This window comes from Semicossyphus pulcher, unplaced genomic scaffold, assembly GCF_022749685.1.
Source record: "Semicossyphus pulcher isolate SPU_LCO1_2020_fin unplaced genomic scaffold, fSemPul1.0.p SCAF_16, whole genome shotgun sequence".
Taxonomy (NCBI): domain Eukaryota; kingdom Metazoa; phylum Chordata; class Actinopteri; order Labriformes; family Labridae; genus Semicossyphus; species Semicossyphus pulcher.
Window position 1 is genome coordinate 2,002,901 of NW_027211670.1, and position 20,468 is coordinate 2,023,368.

The 20,468-nt window shown below is 43.6% G+C and overlaps 1 protein-coding gene across 1 annotated transcript in view; it reads right to left on the reverse strand.

Annotated features, from left to right (window-relative positions):
- dnah9 (dynein, axonemal, heavy chain 9) overlaps positions 1 to 20,468 on the reverse strand; it is a 189,618-nt gene that overhangs the window by 106,775 nt on the left and 62,375 nt on the right. Inside the window, exons 36-46 of the mRNA XM_069663994.1 lie at positions 19,123 to 19,261; positions 15,448 to 15,735; positions 11,117 to 11,327; positions 9,192 to 9,319; positions 8,765 to 8,873; positions 6,322 to 6,469; positions 4,174 to 4,348; positions 3,184 to 3,357; positions 2,747 to 2,954; positions 2,429 to 2,594; positions 287 to 389 (exon numbers count right to left, since the gene is read on the reverse strand). Coding sequence (XP_069520095.1) covers positions 287 to 389; positions 2,429 to 2,594; positions 2,747 to 2,954; positions 3,184 to 3,357; positions 4,174 to 4,348; positions 6,322 to 6,469; positions 8,765 to 8,873; positions 9,192 to 9,319; positions 11,117 to 11,327; positions 15,448 to 15,735; positions 19,123 to 19,261 — 1,849 coding nt within the window. The remainder of the gene's footprint in view (positions 1 to 286; positions 390 to 2,428; positions 2,595 to 2,746; positions 2,955 to 3,183; positions 3,358 to 4,173; positions 4,349 to 6,321; positions 6,470 to 8,764; positions 8,874 to 9,191; positions 9,320 to 11,116; positions 11,328 to 15,447; positions 15,736 to 19,122; positions 19,262 to 20,468) is intronic.

Below are 20,468 nucleotides of genomic sequence, written 5' to 3' on the forward strand. Positions count from 1 at the left end.
AGTTTCATCTGAATCCAATCAGCTGTGCATGAGTAACCACAACATGAATGAATTAACTTGTAAAGAAAAAAACCTGAAAAATAAACCAAAGAGGTGAGAAATGAATAAAAAAGCAGCATAAAAAGTCTCCTGATTTAATAAAAGGAGGCAAATAAAGAGAAAAGATGATGATAACAAGAGGAATGAGTGCACATGTAACCTCAGTGGTGTGTTGCATAACCACAGGAACACAATGTGCTTTGAGGACAAGCTGTGTGTGTGGATGTGTGTGTGCGTGTGTGTGTACCTGCAGTCGTGGATTGATGGTGAAGCTGCCAGCAGTGGGGTTCATGCAGGACACGTATTGAACGTTGCGTATTTCCTTCAGAAGCAGCTTATTATGGTCATACCTGGGAGTACACACACACACACACACACGCAGAAAAAAAATCATTATTTAACAGCCTCACACACACACACACACACACACCTTCAGCTGATATGGACGCCTCAGCTCCCTCATAAGCTGGCGTGGCTCAGCGGCGTCCTCCCTCCTCTCAATTTCATACCTGAATCCTCCCCGCGTATCTCTAATGGCTGAGCGTGTCTAAGCCAGTCGGCCTGTGTGTGACGCAGTGGAACCATGTTCAGAAAGGCCTCACTGTGTCACACACACGAGCGACAGAAACCATTTAAAGGGACTCATACAACCCTGAGTTCTCATTTGACTTCTGACACTCATAAAAGTCGTAGCATATTGATGCTGAGGCGAGGCTCTGTGTGAACTCTGAGAGGACGACAGCGGACAGGCGTGATGAACTCTACTTTCTGGATGATGCATGTCTCTAAATGTTGTCATTGCCTCAAACGCTCCTTCATTTAGGCAATTTAAATAGAATATAGTGTGATGAAGAGTGTCCTGACAATGACGGAGGCCTGAAGACACCAGGCAGTTCATTAGTTAAGTTTTAGACCATACCGTTAAACTTCAATTAATAGCCCAGGCTTTAATTTACTTTAATCTAGAAACTCACCCTGCCTTTATTAGGGACGGGCGTCTTCAGAGACGGGCTTTTAATTATTCTTAAACGCAAAGATGGGGAAACTATAAAAATAAGTAAGAATGTTTACCCTTTTACAAAATCAGGCTAGTGACTTTATCAACTGCAAATCACTAATTTGATTGTGCTCTGCGTGACAGTGCTTCACACTCTACCTGCTGCAATGAGAGAGAGAGAGAGGGAGACCAGCCTGTTTAAATAATGACTTAGGAGTGCTATGCAGACACGCGTCTGTGAAGCTGTCTGAGCTTATCACTATATGTTTTGTTTGTTGTTTAATGCGTACAGTATACCGTAAAAAGGTTGCTTGAGAGATGGAGAAAACACGTCGGTTATCATTTCAAATTTAATTTCTTCCCGTCCCTCCTGTCGCTCACGGCAGGGTTAATTTCTTTATCCTTCATCCTGATTATCTGTCAGAGACTCTGAGCTGCCGTCCTCACTTGCTGTGTTCCACACGCACATCCACTTATTCCCCGGACTTGGGTTCAGCTTCACTTTTTCTTGTACTCTCTTGAAATAATTGGAGAAGTGTCTGACTGCTGCTTCTCCTGATTTTACTTCTGCAAACATCACAGCTGACAGCATTCAGGTCCAACTGTTTTCTCCGTCCCACCATAGCTACCAGTAAACGTGACGTGTGGCGATTGAGTGAAATTACACTGCTCGAAACATTCATGTATTCGGGCTTCTAGTTAAGACCAGCGTTTATTTGTCAAACGTGCAGCCACACCTGGCGAGGAAAAGGGACTCAGTGTTAATTTTTGATCGACGTTTATAACAAGTTTTACAGTAGTTTATTTACAAGCTCTAAAGTTGTCTCTAACTTATTTTTAAAGCTGCATTATTTTTCTTTTGAAGCAAATATTAATTCAAACCCCTAAACAAGCTGATGTAGAAGTAGTTTCACGTTACGTGTCAGTGTTTCACTGAGGCTCTTCTGTAGGCGGAGCTGTAAGCCGTGCTGCTGCTTACATAAAGCTCAGCTTATTTCTACGTGCTCAGCTTGTTTTAAAGTCTCTCTTAAGCAAACAGATATGTTGATTAAAATGAAGTATTTTCATGATAAATAATTTACACAGGATGTCTGATGAGGAAGCTGCTAGCCGAGCTCATGCAGAGCAGCTACAGTTTTCACTACTGCTGCTGTGTAATAGACTGCTTGATATCAAGTAAACGTGTCCAAAGTTTATTATTGTAAACAATGTTAATTTAATGATCCTGTATCTTGATTGTTTTATCCTCCAGTCCTAAAGAAAATTACCGAACACTTTTACTGCTGACTTTCTAAAAATCATCTATAAAGACACAATCTCATCATCATGTCTGCACTCATGTTTGCTCACATGCATATATTACACGGCTGCATGTAAATGACATATTCTTACCAGTGGTTGTAGTCCATGTGTTGGCGTATAAGAGTGTGAGGCTGCACGGTGCCGTATGCATCCACCTCCGGCATGTTCATGTCGTCGATGAAGTAGACGAGTCTCCTGCTGCCTGGAGGGCCGTAGTTTCTCCCTGCTTTCTTCTCGAGGGGCTTTTCCAGCACCGCTGAGTGGGAGAGGAGCGGAGGAGCACAAATGTAGCAAACACATAAATGAATGCTGAGAAAGGGTAATTGAATTGCAAATTTATGTTTGCAGAGACATATGATTTCACTGGTACAGGAGCAGTCTTGTGTATACTGAAATGAACGATCCTACCTTGCAGCATGGCAGACGTAGTGTAATAGTTAAAGGGGACATTTTTAATCATGTATTTCTCTGCATCCAAAGATCCCAGTTTGTCTCCGACCAGGACAGACTTCCCTGTCCCGGCGTTCCCGACCAGCATGACGGGCCGACGATGCTCCAGGAGGCGGTCCATGAAGTACCGAACTCGGATGGTCTCTGTAGTGTGGACCAGACAGGCCTGCACACAACAAACAATGAATCAGTTTATTTTTATTGTGCATCTTATCCCTGTCATGTTAGAAATAAATAACTCAAAGGTTTCTAGAGCTGCAACTAATTATCAATTCATTTGTATATTTTATGCATAAATAAACTTAAAGTTAAACTGACATATAACAAGCAACAATACTTCCCAAAAGCACAGGCTGAAGTCTGTGTTCTCGAAGCTCTTACACCACCAGTCGTACCTGCAGCGGTGTGTCTGTGTCCATCTCAAACTTGGGCACTATCTTGGCCCAGGGTTCGAACTTCTTGCTCTCGGGGTCGATGTAGTAATCGAAGACGGTGCCCTGGGACGGGAACTTGATGGTTTTGAACTCGGCCACCCACCACTTGCTGAACTCCACTCTGTAGTCGACCAGCTGCACTCACACAGAGACACACGCAGAGGCACAGAGGGGGGGGCGGTCAATACTCTAAAATGACTTCCTCTCTGCGTTTTCTCCCCGTACAGTAGCTATGGATCCGTGCGTTTGATTTACACCGGTGTGAATACAGACCAGAGGACGAATAAATGGCGACAACACAGAGATAGAGCCACGGCAGCTGAAGGGGAGAAAATGAGAGATGGCAGGCCTATCTATCCATCTGTCTGATTCAGACAGTGCAGCAGCCTCATCACCTGCTGGCTGGCAGCTCCTCGCCTTCCTCTCGGCCCCCCCTCCCTCCCTCAGTACCTGTCTCCTCTATTCACTACCAAGTCTCCAGTCAATAAAACCACTTAGCATTTAAATGCATCTGTGATGGGAAAATAAAGTGGAGTACATTTGTAGCGAGGGGAGAGCAGTTTTATCCCATAACTTAGATGGAAGCCGTTACTGTACGCCGCTAACTGGATTGCTTAGCAACTACTCCTCGCCGCTCTCCTGCTGATTTAAATTCAGCCAGACGGTGTGATGCGAGCGGGAACGAGTCCACTTCATTTTCAGATGGAGATCTCTCCCATTTCTTCCACTGGAAATAACTTTTTCAAATGACTTTTCATAAATAGAGACACAAAGTTGAGTTGCATAAGAGCCATCGGGGCCTGAATAGCAGGCGAGGCATACCCAGAATGCAACTCTTTCAGGAGAGAGAAAAAAGAAATCATTCAGCTGTTACAGTTGGGTCCTATTCTTTCCCCCTCTTTATGCAACCACTCAGTGAGCGTCTCTCATGCCCAGAGGCCCCCGAAGTACCTGGTCCTGGAACATGGCCCCCCCAAAGGCCCAGACAGCAGCGAAGACGAAGTAGAGCTCGTACAGTTCTTTGGCGCAGTCTGCCGGCGTGTTCTCAGGAGTCAGCAGACACTCCAGCAGGTAGCACAGCATCTGGACCAGACTCTGCTCAGGGACAGGGATGATCTTCTTGAACCTGAGCACGCACACACACACACACACACACACACACACACACACACACACACACACACACACACACGTTACATCACCACTGACCTGTGATTCTTATTAAACTGAAAGGAGAAAGTAAACACTGGAATAAATATGCACGATAATTTGGTGCTATGTCTACATCAATATGCACAAGATCACACAATAGATTACACAGTTTTAACATTCAAAAATGGCCCAAAACGTCCAATAATATTTCATGTGCAATTCAATTTGAAAAGATGATATAACCCTTGAGATATGTACAACATGCACCTGGATGCACTTTATTATTACTACTTTTAAATCTTTCTTATTTATTTTCCATTTTTTCTCTTATGCATGTGTTTCTATGTGTGCATGTGGGAAATGTTATTTTTGGCTGACCGACGGGGTCAGCCCTACACACAGGTCTGTATGTGACTGAATGACTGAGTGAGTGACTGAGTGAGTGACGGTACTTTCAGAGCCAAATAAAGTTAAAAAAAATAACAACAACGGCCCAGGAAACACTTCAAAATAAAAGCACTGTTTCCAAAGAGGGGATTCCAGATCAGGCTTTTACTTTGAAAAAGCATACCAGAAGTGTTGACCTCCTTTACTCTCCATGCCTGTGACTTTTACTACAGGAAGAGATGTTGATATTGCTGTCAGAGATCAATAGGACTCATTTTCGACACGTGAGTGAGCCAGCATTGTGAAGAGTCTCATCTGTTTTCATGCATTTCAAATGAAAATGAACACGTCCCGCAGCCGTCACACACGCACGCCACGCTTCCAGTGTTGCCCACAAAAGCGCACGTTGACCTGACGTGGTCAGCCACATGCTAGGTTTTGACCTAGTCTTGTTGTTTTGATGCACAGCAACATTTGTTGTACTGTATGCAATGACAATAAAGGCATTTGATTATTCTTTTCTATTCTAAATGGACAAGATGAGATGTGGATACCCTCCTGTGAAATATATACATAATGTCCATAAATTTAATGCACAAATGATCTCTTAATTTCGTTTCACATAAATTAAGAGCATCTTTGACGTGCATGCATGATGATGTTTTAAGGAGGGTTGAAAGATCTGTAAATCAGAGCCTTAACCTAGCATGCATCCTTGTTTTTGCAACAAACAGTCCTAAAAACAAGCTATGTAATTTAAGCAACTCTGATGAATCTACTTTTATTTTAACATGTTCAAAATAAAGATATCAATCAATCAAAAATGTTTAACCTTTGCTTAAATATCTGTCATATCCTAGATCTTTTCAGATGAGGTCCTGCAGAGTGAGTATAAATGATTCTTGAATATCATATAATCGCATTTCTTGCCTGAAAATCTGGTGATGCCATTTGCCAGATCTTTGTTATCTTATTTGATATTTTAAGAGCTACAATACAGAAATCATGAGCAGAAAACACATCATAAGCATGAGTGACAGATTACATCTCCCTGTATCCTTTCTATAAACGTCATGATATTGTGACAGATCCAGAAACACGTCTACCAGTGGATCATTCCAGATGCAGCTCCCTTTTATCCAGTGAATATTACAGTGTTAACTTTTGAAATGTGGCGTATATTAAACAGATTTAACAGTAAAAAACACAGCGAGTCAGATGAACTTCTAAGGAAGCGGATGAAACATATCTATGAATATCTTTGAAGCGGTAAGGTAGGAGTACAGTGGTGCATGTTGGAGCTTTTGGCTCAGCAGTGAGAACTAAATATTCCTCCTCTGCTTCCTGTTGTTGTCTGTTCAGCTGCAGCGGTGATGGAGGTGTTGGAGGAGGCGGGTGGTCCTGTACAATAGGATGCAGGACGCCGTCCAGTTCTTCTGAGTCAGTCCTTGTTTGTTTCGGCCCACTTTAGCACAGCCCCCCCCACCCATGTTATATCACCCCCAACATCCTGCGTCATCTGGGCTGTCAGAGTGCCAGAGCTGTGAGGAGCTGAGTTACCTCGATCTGATGGTGTCCAGGCAGGAGGGGAGGTACTTGTCGAACAGGATGGTCAGGTTCGCCTTCTCTGATTGGACCTCTCGCCTGTCGATCCAGCTGGAGACGGGCGGGTTCCAGCCCAGGTCTGCTGGGTTTATGTAGAGGATGCCTGGAAGGAAAAACAGAGAATGACACACTTAGGTTATTAGTTGTTCAACACCCCCTCGCTGACGTCACAAGATGACTATGTGAGGGCTGACTGAGTGATTCAGCAACAACTGTCACTCCAGAGATGCATACGTAAGTCCCAAAATGCATTGCAGTTCTGCATTTGGTCCAGAAATACCTCTATGGTTCCAGTTCACAGCTAAAGGAAGTTTTTCTATCAACAATTATTGCAATGCCAACATGTAGACGAGTGTTGGTGCAGAAAGATATTTTCAGAGATCAAACTAATTTGTTGAACACACCCTTGATCTCCCAAACAGTGGTGCAAAGTGCAAAGACGCCATCTCAGATTGAAATAGAGGGTTAATGTCAGCCTTGGCTTCCTGCCTAAGAGCCTTGTCAGCACAAAAACAAACTATTGTTTTATCATGTCCTCCAATAACTGCAAAGAAGTGACTTTTCATCTCCAACTAGCCGAAGAACTGTGTTCTCCTCGTATTTCTGCGCAGATGATGGAGGATAGTTGTAGCATGAGCCAGTGTTTGAGTGTTTCAGGGCTGGCTTAACTTTTTGGTGCAACTTTGACTGACGACTTCACACATCACACACACAGATAGTACAGCAATGTGGAGGCTGCTAAGTTATACCACCAGAACATCAGATGCCTCAATTTGTGTGCTTTTGAGAGTTTGTATCTCATTGGAAATATTCCTGGTAAAATAAAGGTAGGTAAGGTATTTCATTTCAAATGTGCCCTTGCAGCGAGGCCAGGTTACAAAGCAGTCAAGCTTTGCTTTGTGTCAATATTTTGAACATAATTCAATTAGTTGCTCATTTGTTTACCCCCCCATTAGTTCACTCTTGTTTGAATCAGTAGAGAACAATAACAACCTGGCTGGTCCAGAGTTATCAGGTTACGTTTAGGTCCAGGTGAGAAGTAAGGCCGAGTGTCAAAGTCTAGTTTCTGTTATTTTCCAACATCTCTCGCACTGATTGTCACCTATTGGTGCAGTATGTGGCCCAACAATGACAAAAAAATGTTTTTTAATAGGTATGGTATTATTCCCATAAAAAATGTTGATGACTCATCCTCAGCACTCAGGAGCTTATACTTATGACAGCGTATGAGAAGAGAAATATTCAGAGCAAAAACTTGAAATTCTGAGATTAAAGCTGTAAATTTGCCAGAAAAAAAGGGGAAATTTATGAGATTATAAAGTCATAAATTTGCTAGAAACAAAAACTAGTAAAATCGTGTTTATGGGAACCTTTCTGAGCCGTGAACCCCCCAAACAGTAAGCTGTGGTTCACGGCCCCCTCCCTCTGATTCACCTGTCTCTCTTCTCTGCCCTGTTGGCTCTGCTGCTCACACAGGCGAGCATGGCACGGAGCTCGGAGCAGATTCAGCCTCTCTGCACACAAGAAGCAGACTTCACAGAGGAGAAAGACTGAGCGACCCTCTGCTGCAGAAACACCTTTCTATGCTCCTTCTGCCCCAGGGGTTACATCACACATGACAGTTACCCTACGACCTCATGACGGATACTCAAAGGAAACTACTATTTTTTGCTGTTTTTTTGTTGTTTGGATGGAGGCTTATACAACAAACAACCACCCCGAGGTCGTGGCTGACGACTGTATTAAGTGCATTACGTTCTTGGGTGGGTGTCCAGAGAGGATTCATATGCAAATATATGACTTTATAAGCTCATAAATTTGTAGTTATTTTCTGGCAAATTTAAGACTTTAAAGTTTTTTCAGAAAGTGTTTTCTTGGAATATAATATATAATATATAATACACCGTCGTATATATTAATCTTCTAATGAATGTCTTTAGAAAAGACCCTATGTCCCTTCCCCATGACGCACAGGACATACTGTGTAAGCTAACTGGCAGATGTGGGTCTTTCCTGCTTTTGTAGGAAACATGTAAATGTGTGAAATCAAACAGCTCACTGTTTGATGCTGCACGTTTCTACAAACTGTGTTTAGCAGTAAATTATCAGCCAACTCTGCAGTTCCTCTTTGCTCAATACTCGTATTAACTGGAACTTGTCTTACTGTCTGCTTATTCCATCTGGACTGAATTCTGAATGTGTGTGAGCTTTTGCACTTATACTGAGATTTTTATTTGACCAACTTGTACTAAGGCGCAGCCTCAATTCAGCAGCAATTCCCGTAACAATTTGTACAATAAAAGATCAATACTTGTCTTATAATATAGCTTTGCTGTATCAATTTCAACAACAAACCCTAATGAAAACATGTGACAAAGGAAAGGAAAGCATGGACTACCTGCTCTGGACACGGTGGCGGGTGTAGCAGTGCGGAGGTGGCTGATCTCAAACAGCAGCCTCATGGTGGGGTTCAGAGGGATCCGCTCGTTACTGGCCAGTGTCAGCACCTAACAGAGGGAGACGGCAGGTTTACACACAGTGTTTTCTTACACAGTCGTAACTTAAGCATTATGTCACCTGCTTCCCTCACTTTTCACTATTATTAGCATCACACACACACACACACACACACACACACACACACACACACACACACACTGTCCCTTATCCTCTCATCTGCAGAGAACAAAAAGTTTACTCCTCTCTCTCGTCAGTGATGACTCAAACACATCAAATTTCACACAGTGAAAAAGTCATGTAGACACTGACTAAAATACCTCACACACACACACACACACACACATACACACTCGGCGCGCTCACACCTTGTTGTCATCCATGACTGTGTTGAGTGACTCGATCCACATCGGGTCAATGTCTCCATCCAGAACAATCCACTTCGGCCCGCTGTGACTGATGTTGGCCAGTTCACGCATGATGTTAGAGAAGAGGCCTGAAGGAGGAAGGAGGTCACATTAAGGCTCATTCATACAGGAAGTAGACCTAGTGACATCACCCAGTGGTCCTCTGCTTTGAAGCCTCGAGTGTGGACTTTTAGCAGTTGCCATTTTGGTTTTGGGGCCAGAAGTGACCATATTTTGGGGATATGCATTGTTATTCCTCTATCCTGATTGACAGGTAGCCCCACCCTAACTCCTCCCCTCTTTCTGGTCTGTGTGACTCTAAATGGGAGCATCAGTGACTAAGGCTGCTTCCCAAGTCTCTTAAATTGCATCCATGCTCCCTTCACTTGCGTCGTTCACTTGCGTCTTAGTCCCTCCCACCAGAGATGCATGGAGAGACACGAGGAAACCAAGAGAGGAGAGAGGAAACGAGGGAATGTTTTTTAAGAGACATGAGACGTCCTTCGATGAAGCGTCACGTGCTGCGACGTCCGTTTGTGATGATCGCGTCAGCTGATCACCGCTGGATCAGCTGTCAGTCTGCTTTAACAGCTGTTTGTGTCTGCACACATGTGCTCTGTATTCATTCTAATAAAACACACAGTAACAGTGTTTCCTCTCTGTAACCTGTTACCTGTGTAACAAACACCTGCACATGAAGAACAGGCTGCAGTCTGTGTTCCTGCTGCAGAGCCAGACGGACATTTCCTACAGCACTGTGTGTTTATATTATTTGTTCATTATTTACATTTTCGATCACTGATCATCTGATCTGAATTAATTATTTAATAAGCCCAAATACTGTCTGTTCATGAACTATGAACATTATTGATTAGGCTAAAAGTTTCAGGATAAATAGAAATCACGTCACGCTGATCAAACCCGACCTCACTGATGATCACGCTCACACGTAGTGTTACCTGCTGACAGAGAGACTCTCCTGCTCTCTCTGAATTCATTCATTCATCTGTAATAAAAGTTAGCAGGGAAATAACTGATCCTCTGACAAGAGGTATTTCTTTAGATTAAATTTAATAGAAATTATTCTGTTTTTGCCACTTTTGATTTTTAGACAATTAACTTATTTTTACTCAGATTTTGACTCAGAAAACAAATCAAATCTGCAGTTATTCACTGCATTTTATATATGTTACGACAAGCTATGATCATTATTTCGTTCTAAACAATCTCAGCTTGTCAGACACCAACTCATTATACCGACGTTGTTTATTGTCGGTTTCAAGGCGCCCTGTAAAGTCTGTTTTAAGGTCCGCTTCTTCCTCTCTGCGATATGAAACTCCGGTGATGATGTGAAGTTTCACATAAGTCCGATCTGCTGCAGCGTCCAATCACTAACTGATATCTAATAAGGGGGCATGTCGGCCAGTAAAATACTTCCGTAGAGGCTGCTCTCGTGTATCCTCGCTTATCGCTCCTCGGAACTCCCTCCTCTCTCCTCTCTCCTCGCTCCTCCGAGCAGCGATAAGAGCTTTGAGACGGTCCTCAATATGGCGGCTCCGGAACTACTTCCGGTTCGAGCGAGGAGCGAGGAGCGAGGAGCGAGGAGCTATCAAATAAGAGACTTGGGAAGCAGCCTAAATGAACATCATGCTGTGTTGAAGAACACTTGAAACGACAGATTGAGACCATAAACTCATTAGGAACATGTTCACAGAGGGAATAAATCAGGAGAGAAGGAGGACCAGTTTCTCTATCAGTAGAGTCGCCCCCTGCTGGACATTAGAAAGAATGCAGGTTTAGGGCAACCAAGTAACTACATCACCTCTTATAAACAGTCTGTGTGTTAAACCCTTCTTCCTGGTGAAGTATGTTGTTTTTGGTCTCACCATCTCTCCACTCTCTGGTCGCCGGGTTGATGATGCCGAACAGCTCGTCGTTGGTCACAGCCTTCGGGTTAAGGTCCGCCCACACGGGTCTGCGCTTCATGTTCTGATAGGTCCTCTGGAGTGACCTTAGAACTTGACTCTTTCCTGACCCAGCGTTGCCGATCACAAACACAGAGTGACGCACAGCCAGCAGCTCCTCCAGCTGCACCACCTACACACACAAGGGGAAAACATTTTATATTATGCTATTATATTATCTAAATTGTATGAGAGTTAGTATTGGCTGTTACACAGTACCCCTCTGATACCAGTTGGAAAAAAGGTACAGCTGTATTCTACTAACCCTGTATGGATGTGATATGACTGCTATCATTGCTTTTGTGTTTTATTGTGCTGTAATGGGTTTTAATCATCTTAACCGTAGATTTAAAAATATACAGCCTTAAAAAGTGTGATGGGAAAACACTAACTGATGATATTTTGGGGGTGGCTGTGGCTCAGAGGTAGAGCGGGTCGAATCCGTGGTCGGCAGTTTTCTCCCCGTTTGTCCAGTGGACATGTCCATGTCCACACTGAATCCCACATTGCTCCTGATGAGCAGCCTAGCACTTTGCATTGCAGCTTCTGCAATCAGTGTCTGCATGTGACATGAAGAGTAAAAGCACTTTTAGTGGAACGGCAATGTTTCTTCAGAGTCGCATAATTTCCAATTCTGCACAGAAAATCACCTTCGTGTCATTTTGAAAAGCCTTCTTTTTGATGATTCTCTTTGTCTAGTGTATTTCTACACGTTTATTATAGATAAACTCCTTGCTGCGTCCCTCAGCCCTCCCGAGCTGAGGAGGTGGGACCCAAGAGTTAAAAGCTTAGGAACAGCAATCGAGACACGTTAGTGGGTCCTGATAGCACCAGCTGACGACTTGACTGCGTTTATTTGTTTGCAGCCTTGATTCTAGGCACCCACTTTGCCTAAGGTCTTATAGACTAGACAAGCGCTATATAAGCAGTCCATGCTTTGACAAAGGTTACACTGTCCACAAGCTCTGCACTGTTTTTGTCCCAAACCATCAAATAATAACTTACCTGGTTCAGCTCTTCACACTGAGACTTTCACAGCATCAATCCTGCTTTTCCTGTGCTGCCAAGAATACAAGGTTCAAACTGAACTGACCTTTGCTTTCTCCTTTCAGCCTGGAAACACTTGCAGCTTAATATAATGACAGCTACCTCATTTAGATTAGGGCAATTAAAGATGTAGTGAAGGGTTTGGAGGCACATTTAATTGAAATCTGTAATAACTTCCCCGGCTGGTTCTGTTTCTCCTTGTTGTCTTTTTGAGGCTGCAGCTTGTGTGTTGTTTTAAAACACTGCACCGCTGCTCACTCCAGGTGTTCCTTAAAAAGACATTATTTCAGTGGGGCTCACCTTGTCAAATAAAGCTTTAATAATCAATAAAAATAACAATGCAGCGTTCCTTTGGTTGTACTGCTGCACCACTCAGACTCCTGCATCTCCTTCTTAATGTTGTGTTTTATGGTGAATATAAAGTGATGCAGAATGACAGGGTAATGTGATGCACTGCAGTGCAGCGCAGCGGCTCAGTACACTGTTCACAGAACATAATAAGTGACAGCAGTGGTCCTGTGGAAGGACAGATATCTGCTCCCTCATTATTCTGTGTTTGCACAATAAAAGAGCCACAGACACCATTAATGTTTAATGTCGTCTAATCTGTTCTCCAGTACAGAGGACGTAAAGCTTCTTTACATTCTTTAGTACATTTGGAAGCAACTTCTTTATTAATCTCAAAGACTGTCTGAAGAAGTCTGAATATATAGAAGTCTATGAGGAAATGAGCCCGCTTCTAACTCGATTTATTCCCTCAGTAAAAAAAAACTTCCTATCGAGTTTATGTTCTCAATCTCTAGTTTCGAGTCTTCTTCAACACAGCAGCTTTGCTACAGGGTCCTTTCCACTATAACAACCATCCTACTGTACATTATCTACCGTCTTGTCTGGGCTCATATCATCAGGAGTCTCACACAGCTGGGTTAATGTCCCCTCCTCCTCCTGAGCTGTGTCTGGATGAACTCTCCTGCTGCTTCCAGCTCCTTGAGGCTGACCAGCGCCCAGTGTGATGAGCTGTTAGCTCGGATCAGTACCAGGATTTCTCTGTGAAGCGCCTGTCCTTCTGTCTCTGCTGAGTGGCAGTTTCACTGTATCTAGCAAGTCACACGTGGGCTGAGGTCTTTCTTACTACAGCGTAATGAACTACAGATGCACGATATTGGATTTTTTGCCAATATCCAATATGCCGATATTTTCCAACCCTTTTTGCCGATTGCAGATTTCGATACTGATATATTAGGCACATTTTTTTTTCCACCTAACTGCAGAGAACATCAAGTCTCCTCTGTAGTGGAGTTGATATCATGCCTATTCTTATTGTCGTGGCCAAAAACTGCCATACCGCAGACGTCTTTCACCCTCCTTCACACTTGACAGAAGAGGCGTTGTACAAAAGGTCACATGTCTGACTTGTTTAATGCACCTACTACGGAGACATCAGTGATGGCCGACAAACTCTTTTTATCATGTGTGCGTCCATGCATATGTAAGTTAGTTTTGCACTGATGTTTATGTTACACTCTGTTAGCATTGGCTTTGCCGCGAGTGTTTGATGTTGTTAAGTCAGGAAAATGACGAGAATGTGAGTCTTTATTGTATATTGTTAATAAGTTTGTGCAGGTAGTGTGTGCATATCTGCATATGCCAATATGTCATTTTCAAGCCATAATCTGCAGATACCAATAATGTGCATCCCTACTGTGAACCCAAAATAAACAGTTGTGATTTAATGATAATAAACAGGCTGAAATCAATGATGAACATCATGATGTCTGACTTCATGCTTTATCAGGTCTGTCTGCAAGAAAACTAATTTAAAATGCTCATTTTTTGAATGGAGTTTGGTTTGACCATTTTCTGATGCAAGCTCAGTACCTCAGGATGTCAACGCTGATAGACTTCCTGCAAATGCCAGTAAAAACTATTTCACTTTTATCCTGAACACATTGTTCGTGTTTGCTTATGCCTCACTCCCCTCCACCTGTTCATCCAAATATGGTCACTTCTGGTTCTAAACCAAGAAGGCAACAGTCAATGTGCCAAACAAGAGCCTGCAAAACAGTAGTTGACGTCACGGTTGCTACATCCATTATTTATATACATAATACATATATTCTACGTTGGGGGGTGAATCCATTCAATCCTGACTTTTAAAATTGTCCTTGACTTGCGGTGGAACATTCTCTGTCAGTTCAGGTATGTGAGGTGACACCACAGTGTGTGTACCAGAATAACAGAGAGAGGCAGGGCGATGGAGAGATTTCCTCCCCACTTCCACTCAAACATACAGACGCTGAGTTCAATCAATGCCATCGACCGGCTCCTCGCGGCTCCTACTCACTCTCCATTCATCCGGAGCGCGGGCGGCTTTACATTCTCAAAGGCCCCGGCTGATTACTGCTCTGATGTGGGGAGGGCTAATGCTAGCACAGGCTAACGCTAAAGGTATGCAGCCTGCTCCCCCCCTCCTCTCTTTGTGTGAAATCAAAAGGTTGGTAGCACAAACAAAGACAGTAAAAGTTCAGGCTCTGGGGTGGATGCTTGTTATTGACTGCTCCTCTATTCTCTCTCTCGCTGTGTTTCTCCTCCTCTTTGTTTATTTCGGTTCTGTCTCTCACAATGTCAGGGTTAAGTGGCGTGGTGCAGCGCCGGCCTCCATTGATGGAGTGTTATTATGTGGTCTGCGTGTCTGTTTGACCTGAGGCAGATTGCACTTATTTCCCCTGGTCCTGCGTTCATCTGTCTCTGACATATACCGCCTTCTACGGTGCATGCATGAGTATGTGTGTGTGTGTTTGTGTGTGTGCGCGCGCGCACGTGTGTGTGCGTCTGTAAGGAACTTAATGAGTGGAATTAGGTCAACAGCTCAGGCACCTGAACTCTCATCGCAGCCAGCCATTGGCTCTCTGCAATATTTGCCCGATTCATCCAGATGCTGCAGACCTGTCTGACACTAATGTGTGTTTCCCGGCGGAACATTATGACGTGAGGTAAATAGGTTTTGCAGAGAACTCAGATAAATCTAAATGAAAGTGCTACAGCTGTAATATCCGTCCAAATTGCTGCAGATGAAACCTCCATTTGGGGACTTTGTTGCACTTTGCAGACACTTCATGATTGTGTTTGCTTTCATCCAGCACTTGTGATTCTTATATTTTCTCAGACAGAATTTGATAAAGTGAGACTTCAGAGGAATCACGCACCTTGAGTACAAAGTTGTCCTCAGCCTGTAACTTCAGATCCAGGATGGACTCCTTCACGTGCTTCTCAAAGTCCAGGTCCCTCTTCCTGGGGACGTCCAGAGCAGGGAACAGGTCTCCAATCAGCCCCATGAATACGGGCATGTCGTCCGTCACGATCTTCGGGATGTTGAAGTCTCTCAGCGCTCGCATCAGGACCTGGTCCTCTGCTCGGCCCGGATCTCCTCTCTTCAGGGAGCCGGCCACCACCAGGACGGACTTGATGGCTCGGAGGCCCCAGTCGTAGTGGTCCTTTAGCGGAGAACAGAAAACACACAGGAGTTTGTTTCTCGGCAAAGAAGGCAGTCAGATCAGAAAGGAGAAGCTAATTAAAACTGATGAGTGGCGTGGTTTCTCCTTGGACTCGCTCAGTTACTGATACCATGAAGAGTTTGTCTGTAAAACTTCAGCACTCACTGAGATCTGTCAGGCTTCAGAGAAATAATCCGACTGAAATCTGACAGAAACCCAAATGTGTCCTCTGTGCTGCTGGTACAGAGATTTAGTATCTCAATGGGAACATTCCTGGTGAACTATAGGTTAAATAAAGTGGATAAAACTGTGGAAAAAGAATAATGAAATGTACATTAAAGTTTCTCTCCAGGCAGTCATCTGTGAATTCAGAACATCTTATGTATCAGAGTTTATTTCCCCCGGCTTCTTTTATCAGTTTTGTGTTCAATTTAAACTTTTTCATTTATCCAAATATTCAACATAAAGCTTTCAGACAAAGGCCTCAAGAAACTAGCTTGTGAGTTTGGTATCTAACACATGTTGGGTGCTTCATGAGCTGTGTCTCAATTTAGGGGCTGCATCCTTCGAAGGACGCGGTCTACGGAGGATGAGTCTCGGTTGCCTGTGTAGACGCTAAAACGCTGAAATGAGACGGTCCGGTCGACGGAGGATTTCCTGCTTGCTTCACCAGCTGCTCCCGCCCTTACCCTTGCTTCACCAAATGCCGCTCCTTTCGCCTAGCAACAGGTAGCTAGCCGGCTAACTAGGTACCATAACTAACATTGCGTAACTTAAACTAATATTTGAAACACATTTCAAGGGATTTAAAAGTGTATTCCTCGTAGGGCTGTCAGGGTTAAACACTAGCACCACTTCGCAGTTTGGGCACCCCACCCCAACCCGCTGGCGGAGTATGTTCGTTTATTTAACTACAGCGTGTCACACAGGTGGTAAAACATCATCAACATGAGTGAACACAGCATGAGCGGTGGAAACGCATGTTTATTAACCACTACTACGTTTGTATCCTTGATTGTTGACATGAAATCTGTGGCGACGGGCTTGTTGTTGTTGTAGCGGCTAATCAAGCATGTCACAAGACCGCACAGAGGGTTGAAACAGCAGCGCTCTGACAGCAAGGTTTCTTTTGCTGATTAATGTGATTTTTAAAAAGAGTTTGTTGGTCATAATGTTTCGTTCTGTTTGGAAAGATGCGGTGCTTCCCTGGGACGCATGGTTAGGGAATGTTCCCGTCCCTTTAGATTTTAATGCACCAGAGATGTAGGACGCATACCGAGCAACATCACTGGGTCTATTTGGCTTTTTTTTTAAAGCCGAGATGACGGTCACTGGGTCCATCCCCCGGTTGGTTTCACATAACATACTGTTACGGCTTTAATTCCTCGGCCGCCATCTCATCTGAATTAACGGGCATTGAATCTCAGGATATGTTGGGCCGTGAAGGATGCACCCCATGCATCCTCTGGGGCCCGGGAAAAGGAGGACGCATTTTTCGGCCACATCTGAAGGAGCCTTCGAAATGGGACAGCCTTTGATGCGCTGCTGTGACGCAATGGGCCTCCAAATACATTCTCCGAAGGATGCAGCCCCTGAATTGGGACACAGCTTTGGAGTCTTTTTGCGTTAAAGGAGAATTAGCTTAACAAAAACCTCACTTTTGCTTTAGCCTGTTGTTTCTTGTAACTTTGAATATAATCTTGGCCAGACACTGACTCTGGTTTGAGACATTTCTACAGCTTTGTTGTGAACTTCGGTCTCCTCTTTACTGTGACTAAAACTCATCTGAAGCAGCCTCAGAAGAAGACCTGAAAACTTTCATTTCGTGTTGATTGCGGCGCCCCCTGTGGACAAAGCAGAACATCTTCTCTCTTTGCTAGTGACATGTGTGTATTATTCTCTAAAGAAAAATCTTGTCCTGCTTAATTTGAAGTGTCCAACCTATTATTTACTGTTAAAATTTGCTGGGGAAATATAAACAAAGGCATTACCTGCCTTCTGTGGGGATTAACTGGATTTTACTTTTCGGACACTGATTGGTGGCAGCGTTGACAGGCATTAAAAATGGCTGAATAGCAATAATTAATCTTCTCTGATGGTCTTGTTGGCTTTTGTTGGTCAAATAGAGGCATCTGTATTAATTTCAGTCTGTTCACATCCTGACAGACGTGTAAATGTTTATATTATCTTCTATGACAGTAAAGTGAATACTTCTGGGTTGAACACAAAACAAGACATTTATCATCTCTGGCTTGAGGACACCACATGTTTCACCATGTTCTGACATTTTACAGAACAATTAACTTACTGATACATGTAGAAAATGAACCAGAGATTAATTAAAAATGTAATTAATAGGGGCGCTGGTTTAGCTCAGTCGGTGGAGCGGGCGCCCCATATACAGAGGCTACAGTCCTCGTCGCACTGATCTCAGGTTCGACTCCCGGTCTGCCGATCATTTGTGCATGTCAGCCCCCACGCTCTACTCCCCACATTTCCTGTCTCTCTTCAGCTTTCCTATCGAATAAAGGCAAAAAGCCAAAAAAATAATCTTTAAAAAAAAAAATATATATGTAATTAATAGTTGCAGAAACATATCCATGCCAGGAAATCAGAGGCCACAGAGCTATTAGATCATACGCAGCTCCATGCTTTGATGCATTAAATGTATTTCACTGAACTCCTTCAGCGTGCTCTGGTGTCCACTCGCAGCAGAAAGTGTACTGTAACATCACGTCTAAAATGATAACCACTCGACTAACTAAAGTTAGAAAGTACTTCTCTGAACCTGCACTTTGCATTGATTTGCACTTTCAGCCCTTGTGTATAACGCTTAGAGAAGCAGTGCGTTCATTACCATTTGACTTCATTGCCTCAAAGTCGCTAATGTTGGAAAAGTTGCTCCGGCAAACAACTTTGAAGCAGCTAAAAAGAGTAATTAAGGTGATATTTAAAAATGTCTGAAGAAGCAGTGCTTCATAAAGCAGCCATAAAGAGGAAGTGGTGGGCTCTGACACTTAAATGGGCCTGTGGTCATGGGAAATTCATCCACAACTGAGGGCTCATTAAAGTGCTTACCTACGTGGAGGAGCTCCACTGTATCTATTACTCAGTACTGCGAGTGATTTTATAGCTTTTCTAAATAATTAAAATAATGGCAGGACATGTAAAACAGGAGCGGGCTAAAAAAGGATTAAAGGAGAATTTAGATGGAATAAAATCCGAACTCCCTGCAGCTACTTATTCATATGCATGTAACACTTCACTCACACTGTGAAGTCAGACAGACTGAGTCACTCTCTTATCAAAAGACTCAAAAGAACAGTGTGTCAGTCGTTCAGCTTTGAAATGGAAATGGACCAGGATGTGTAATAAAGCAGGCAGTACCTGTTTGGACAACAGCTCCTTACACAGTGTGTACAGGGTGATAAACTTCCGAGCAAGGACCCGAGCGCTGATGAAGCCCTCGGCCACCAGCATGATTTCACAGATCAGCTCGAAGTCTGGCACCACCATGGCACACGGCCTGCGGAGGAATGGAGGATTAAAGTGTTTTAAAGGAGCTCAGTCGTATTTCAATAAATCTGGATAAATATGTATTTGTCATCTACGAGGGAATTCCCTTAACAGCAGGAAGCTTCAATCCAACACACAATCCATCCAATTAAACACATCACAGCTCCTCTCTAACAGGCTGCGCTTTATTCTGCTAATGTTTGCAGCAATCTTCCCGTATAGAGGAATACCAGTGCCTTTAAACCCGGGCTCTGTTTTTACATATTTTGGGGTCTAAATGAGTGATAGGTGCAAAAAGTCTGGCAGACTGTTTCAGCCAGCGGCCATGATCCATCCATCCATTACCTACAACCTCTTCAGGGTTGTGCGGGGGCTGGAGCCTATCCCAGCTGTCGTTGGCGAGAGGCGGGGTTACACCTGGACAGGTCACCTGTCAATCACAGGGCTGACACATAGAGTCAGACAACCTTTAACGCTCACATTCACACCTACGGACAATTTAGAGTCACCTATGAACCTAACGAGCATGTCTTTGGACTGTGGCGGAGTACCCGGACCACACATGCAAGGGGAGAACATGCACACAGAAAGGACCACTACTTCTGAACCGGGACTCGAACCAGGAACCTTCTCGCTGTGAGACTATCCTTTATAAACCAGAGACAACACGGGAGTTGATGGTCTGCTGCTGCCTCGATTAGTTTGTGTGTATTATAAGGATTATCTCTATCTCTGTATTATCTGCAGAGATAGTTACTGCAGAGATTGTTACCAAACTTGGTTGTCAAAAACAGAGATTTTAGTCTCACAGAAAACGGGATTTCATGTTCATGGCTGCTCCTGCCTTGGTCAGGTTTTTTGTCTTGTTGTGGATTGAACAATCATTGAAAAAGACCAGAATATAGACCATCAACTCCCGTGTTCTACAAGGTAAAGGTTATTTTTTAATGGAGTCTGGTGGCTCGTACTTTGATCGAGAGAATTTACACTGAAAGATTATGTTGAAGACGTGACAGCCTGTTTCTGCACTAGATTCCAGAATGTTTTTACCTACTTGTCATTCAGATCCTAAAATGTTAAAAGAAAAAATATTGCCCAGATTTAAGAATACTAGAATTACCCTTTCAGGTCAGTCCACCTTCACAGTGAGTCAGTGCTCACCTAAAAGGCTCTCTCTCTCCTACACACCTTGTGGCACTTTGTGTCAGGTGGAATTT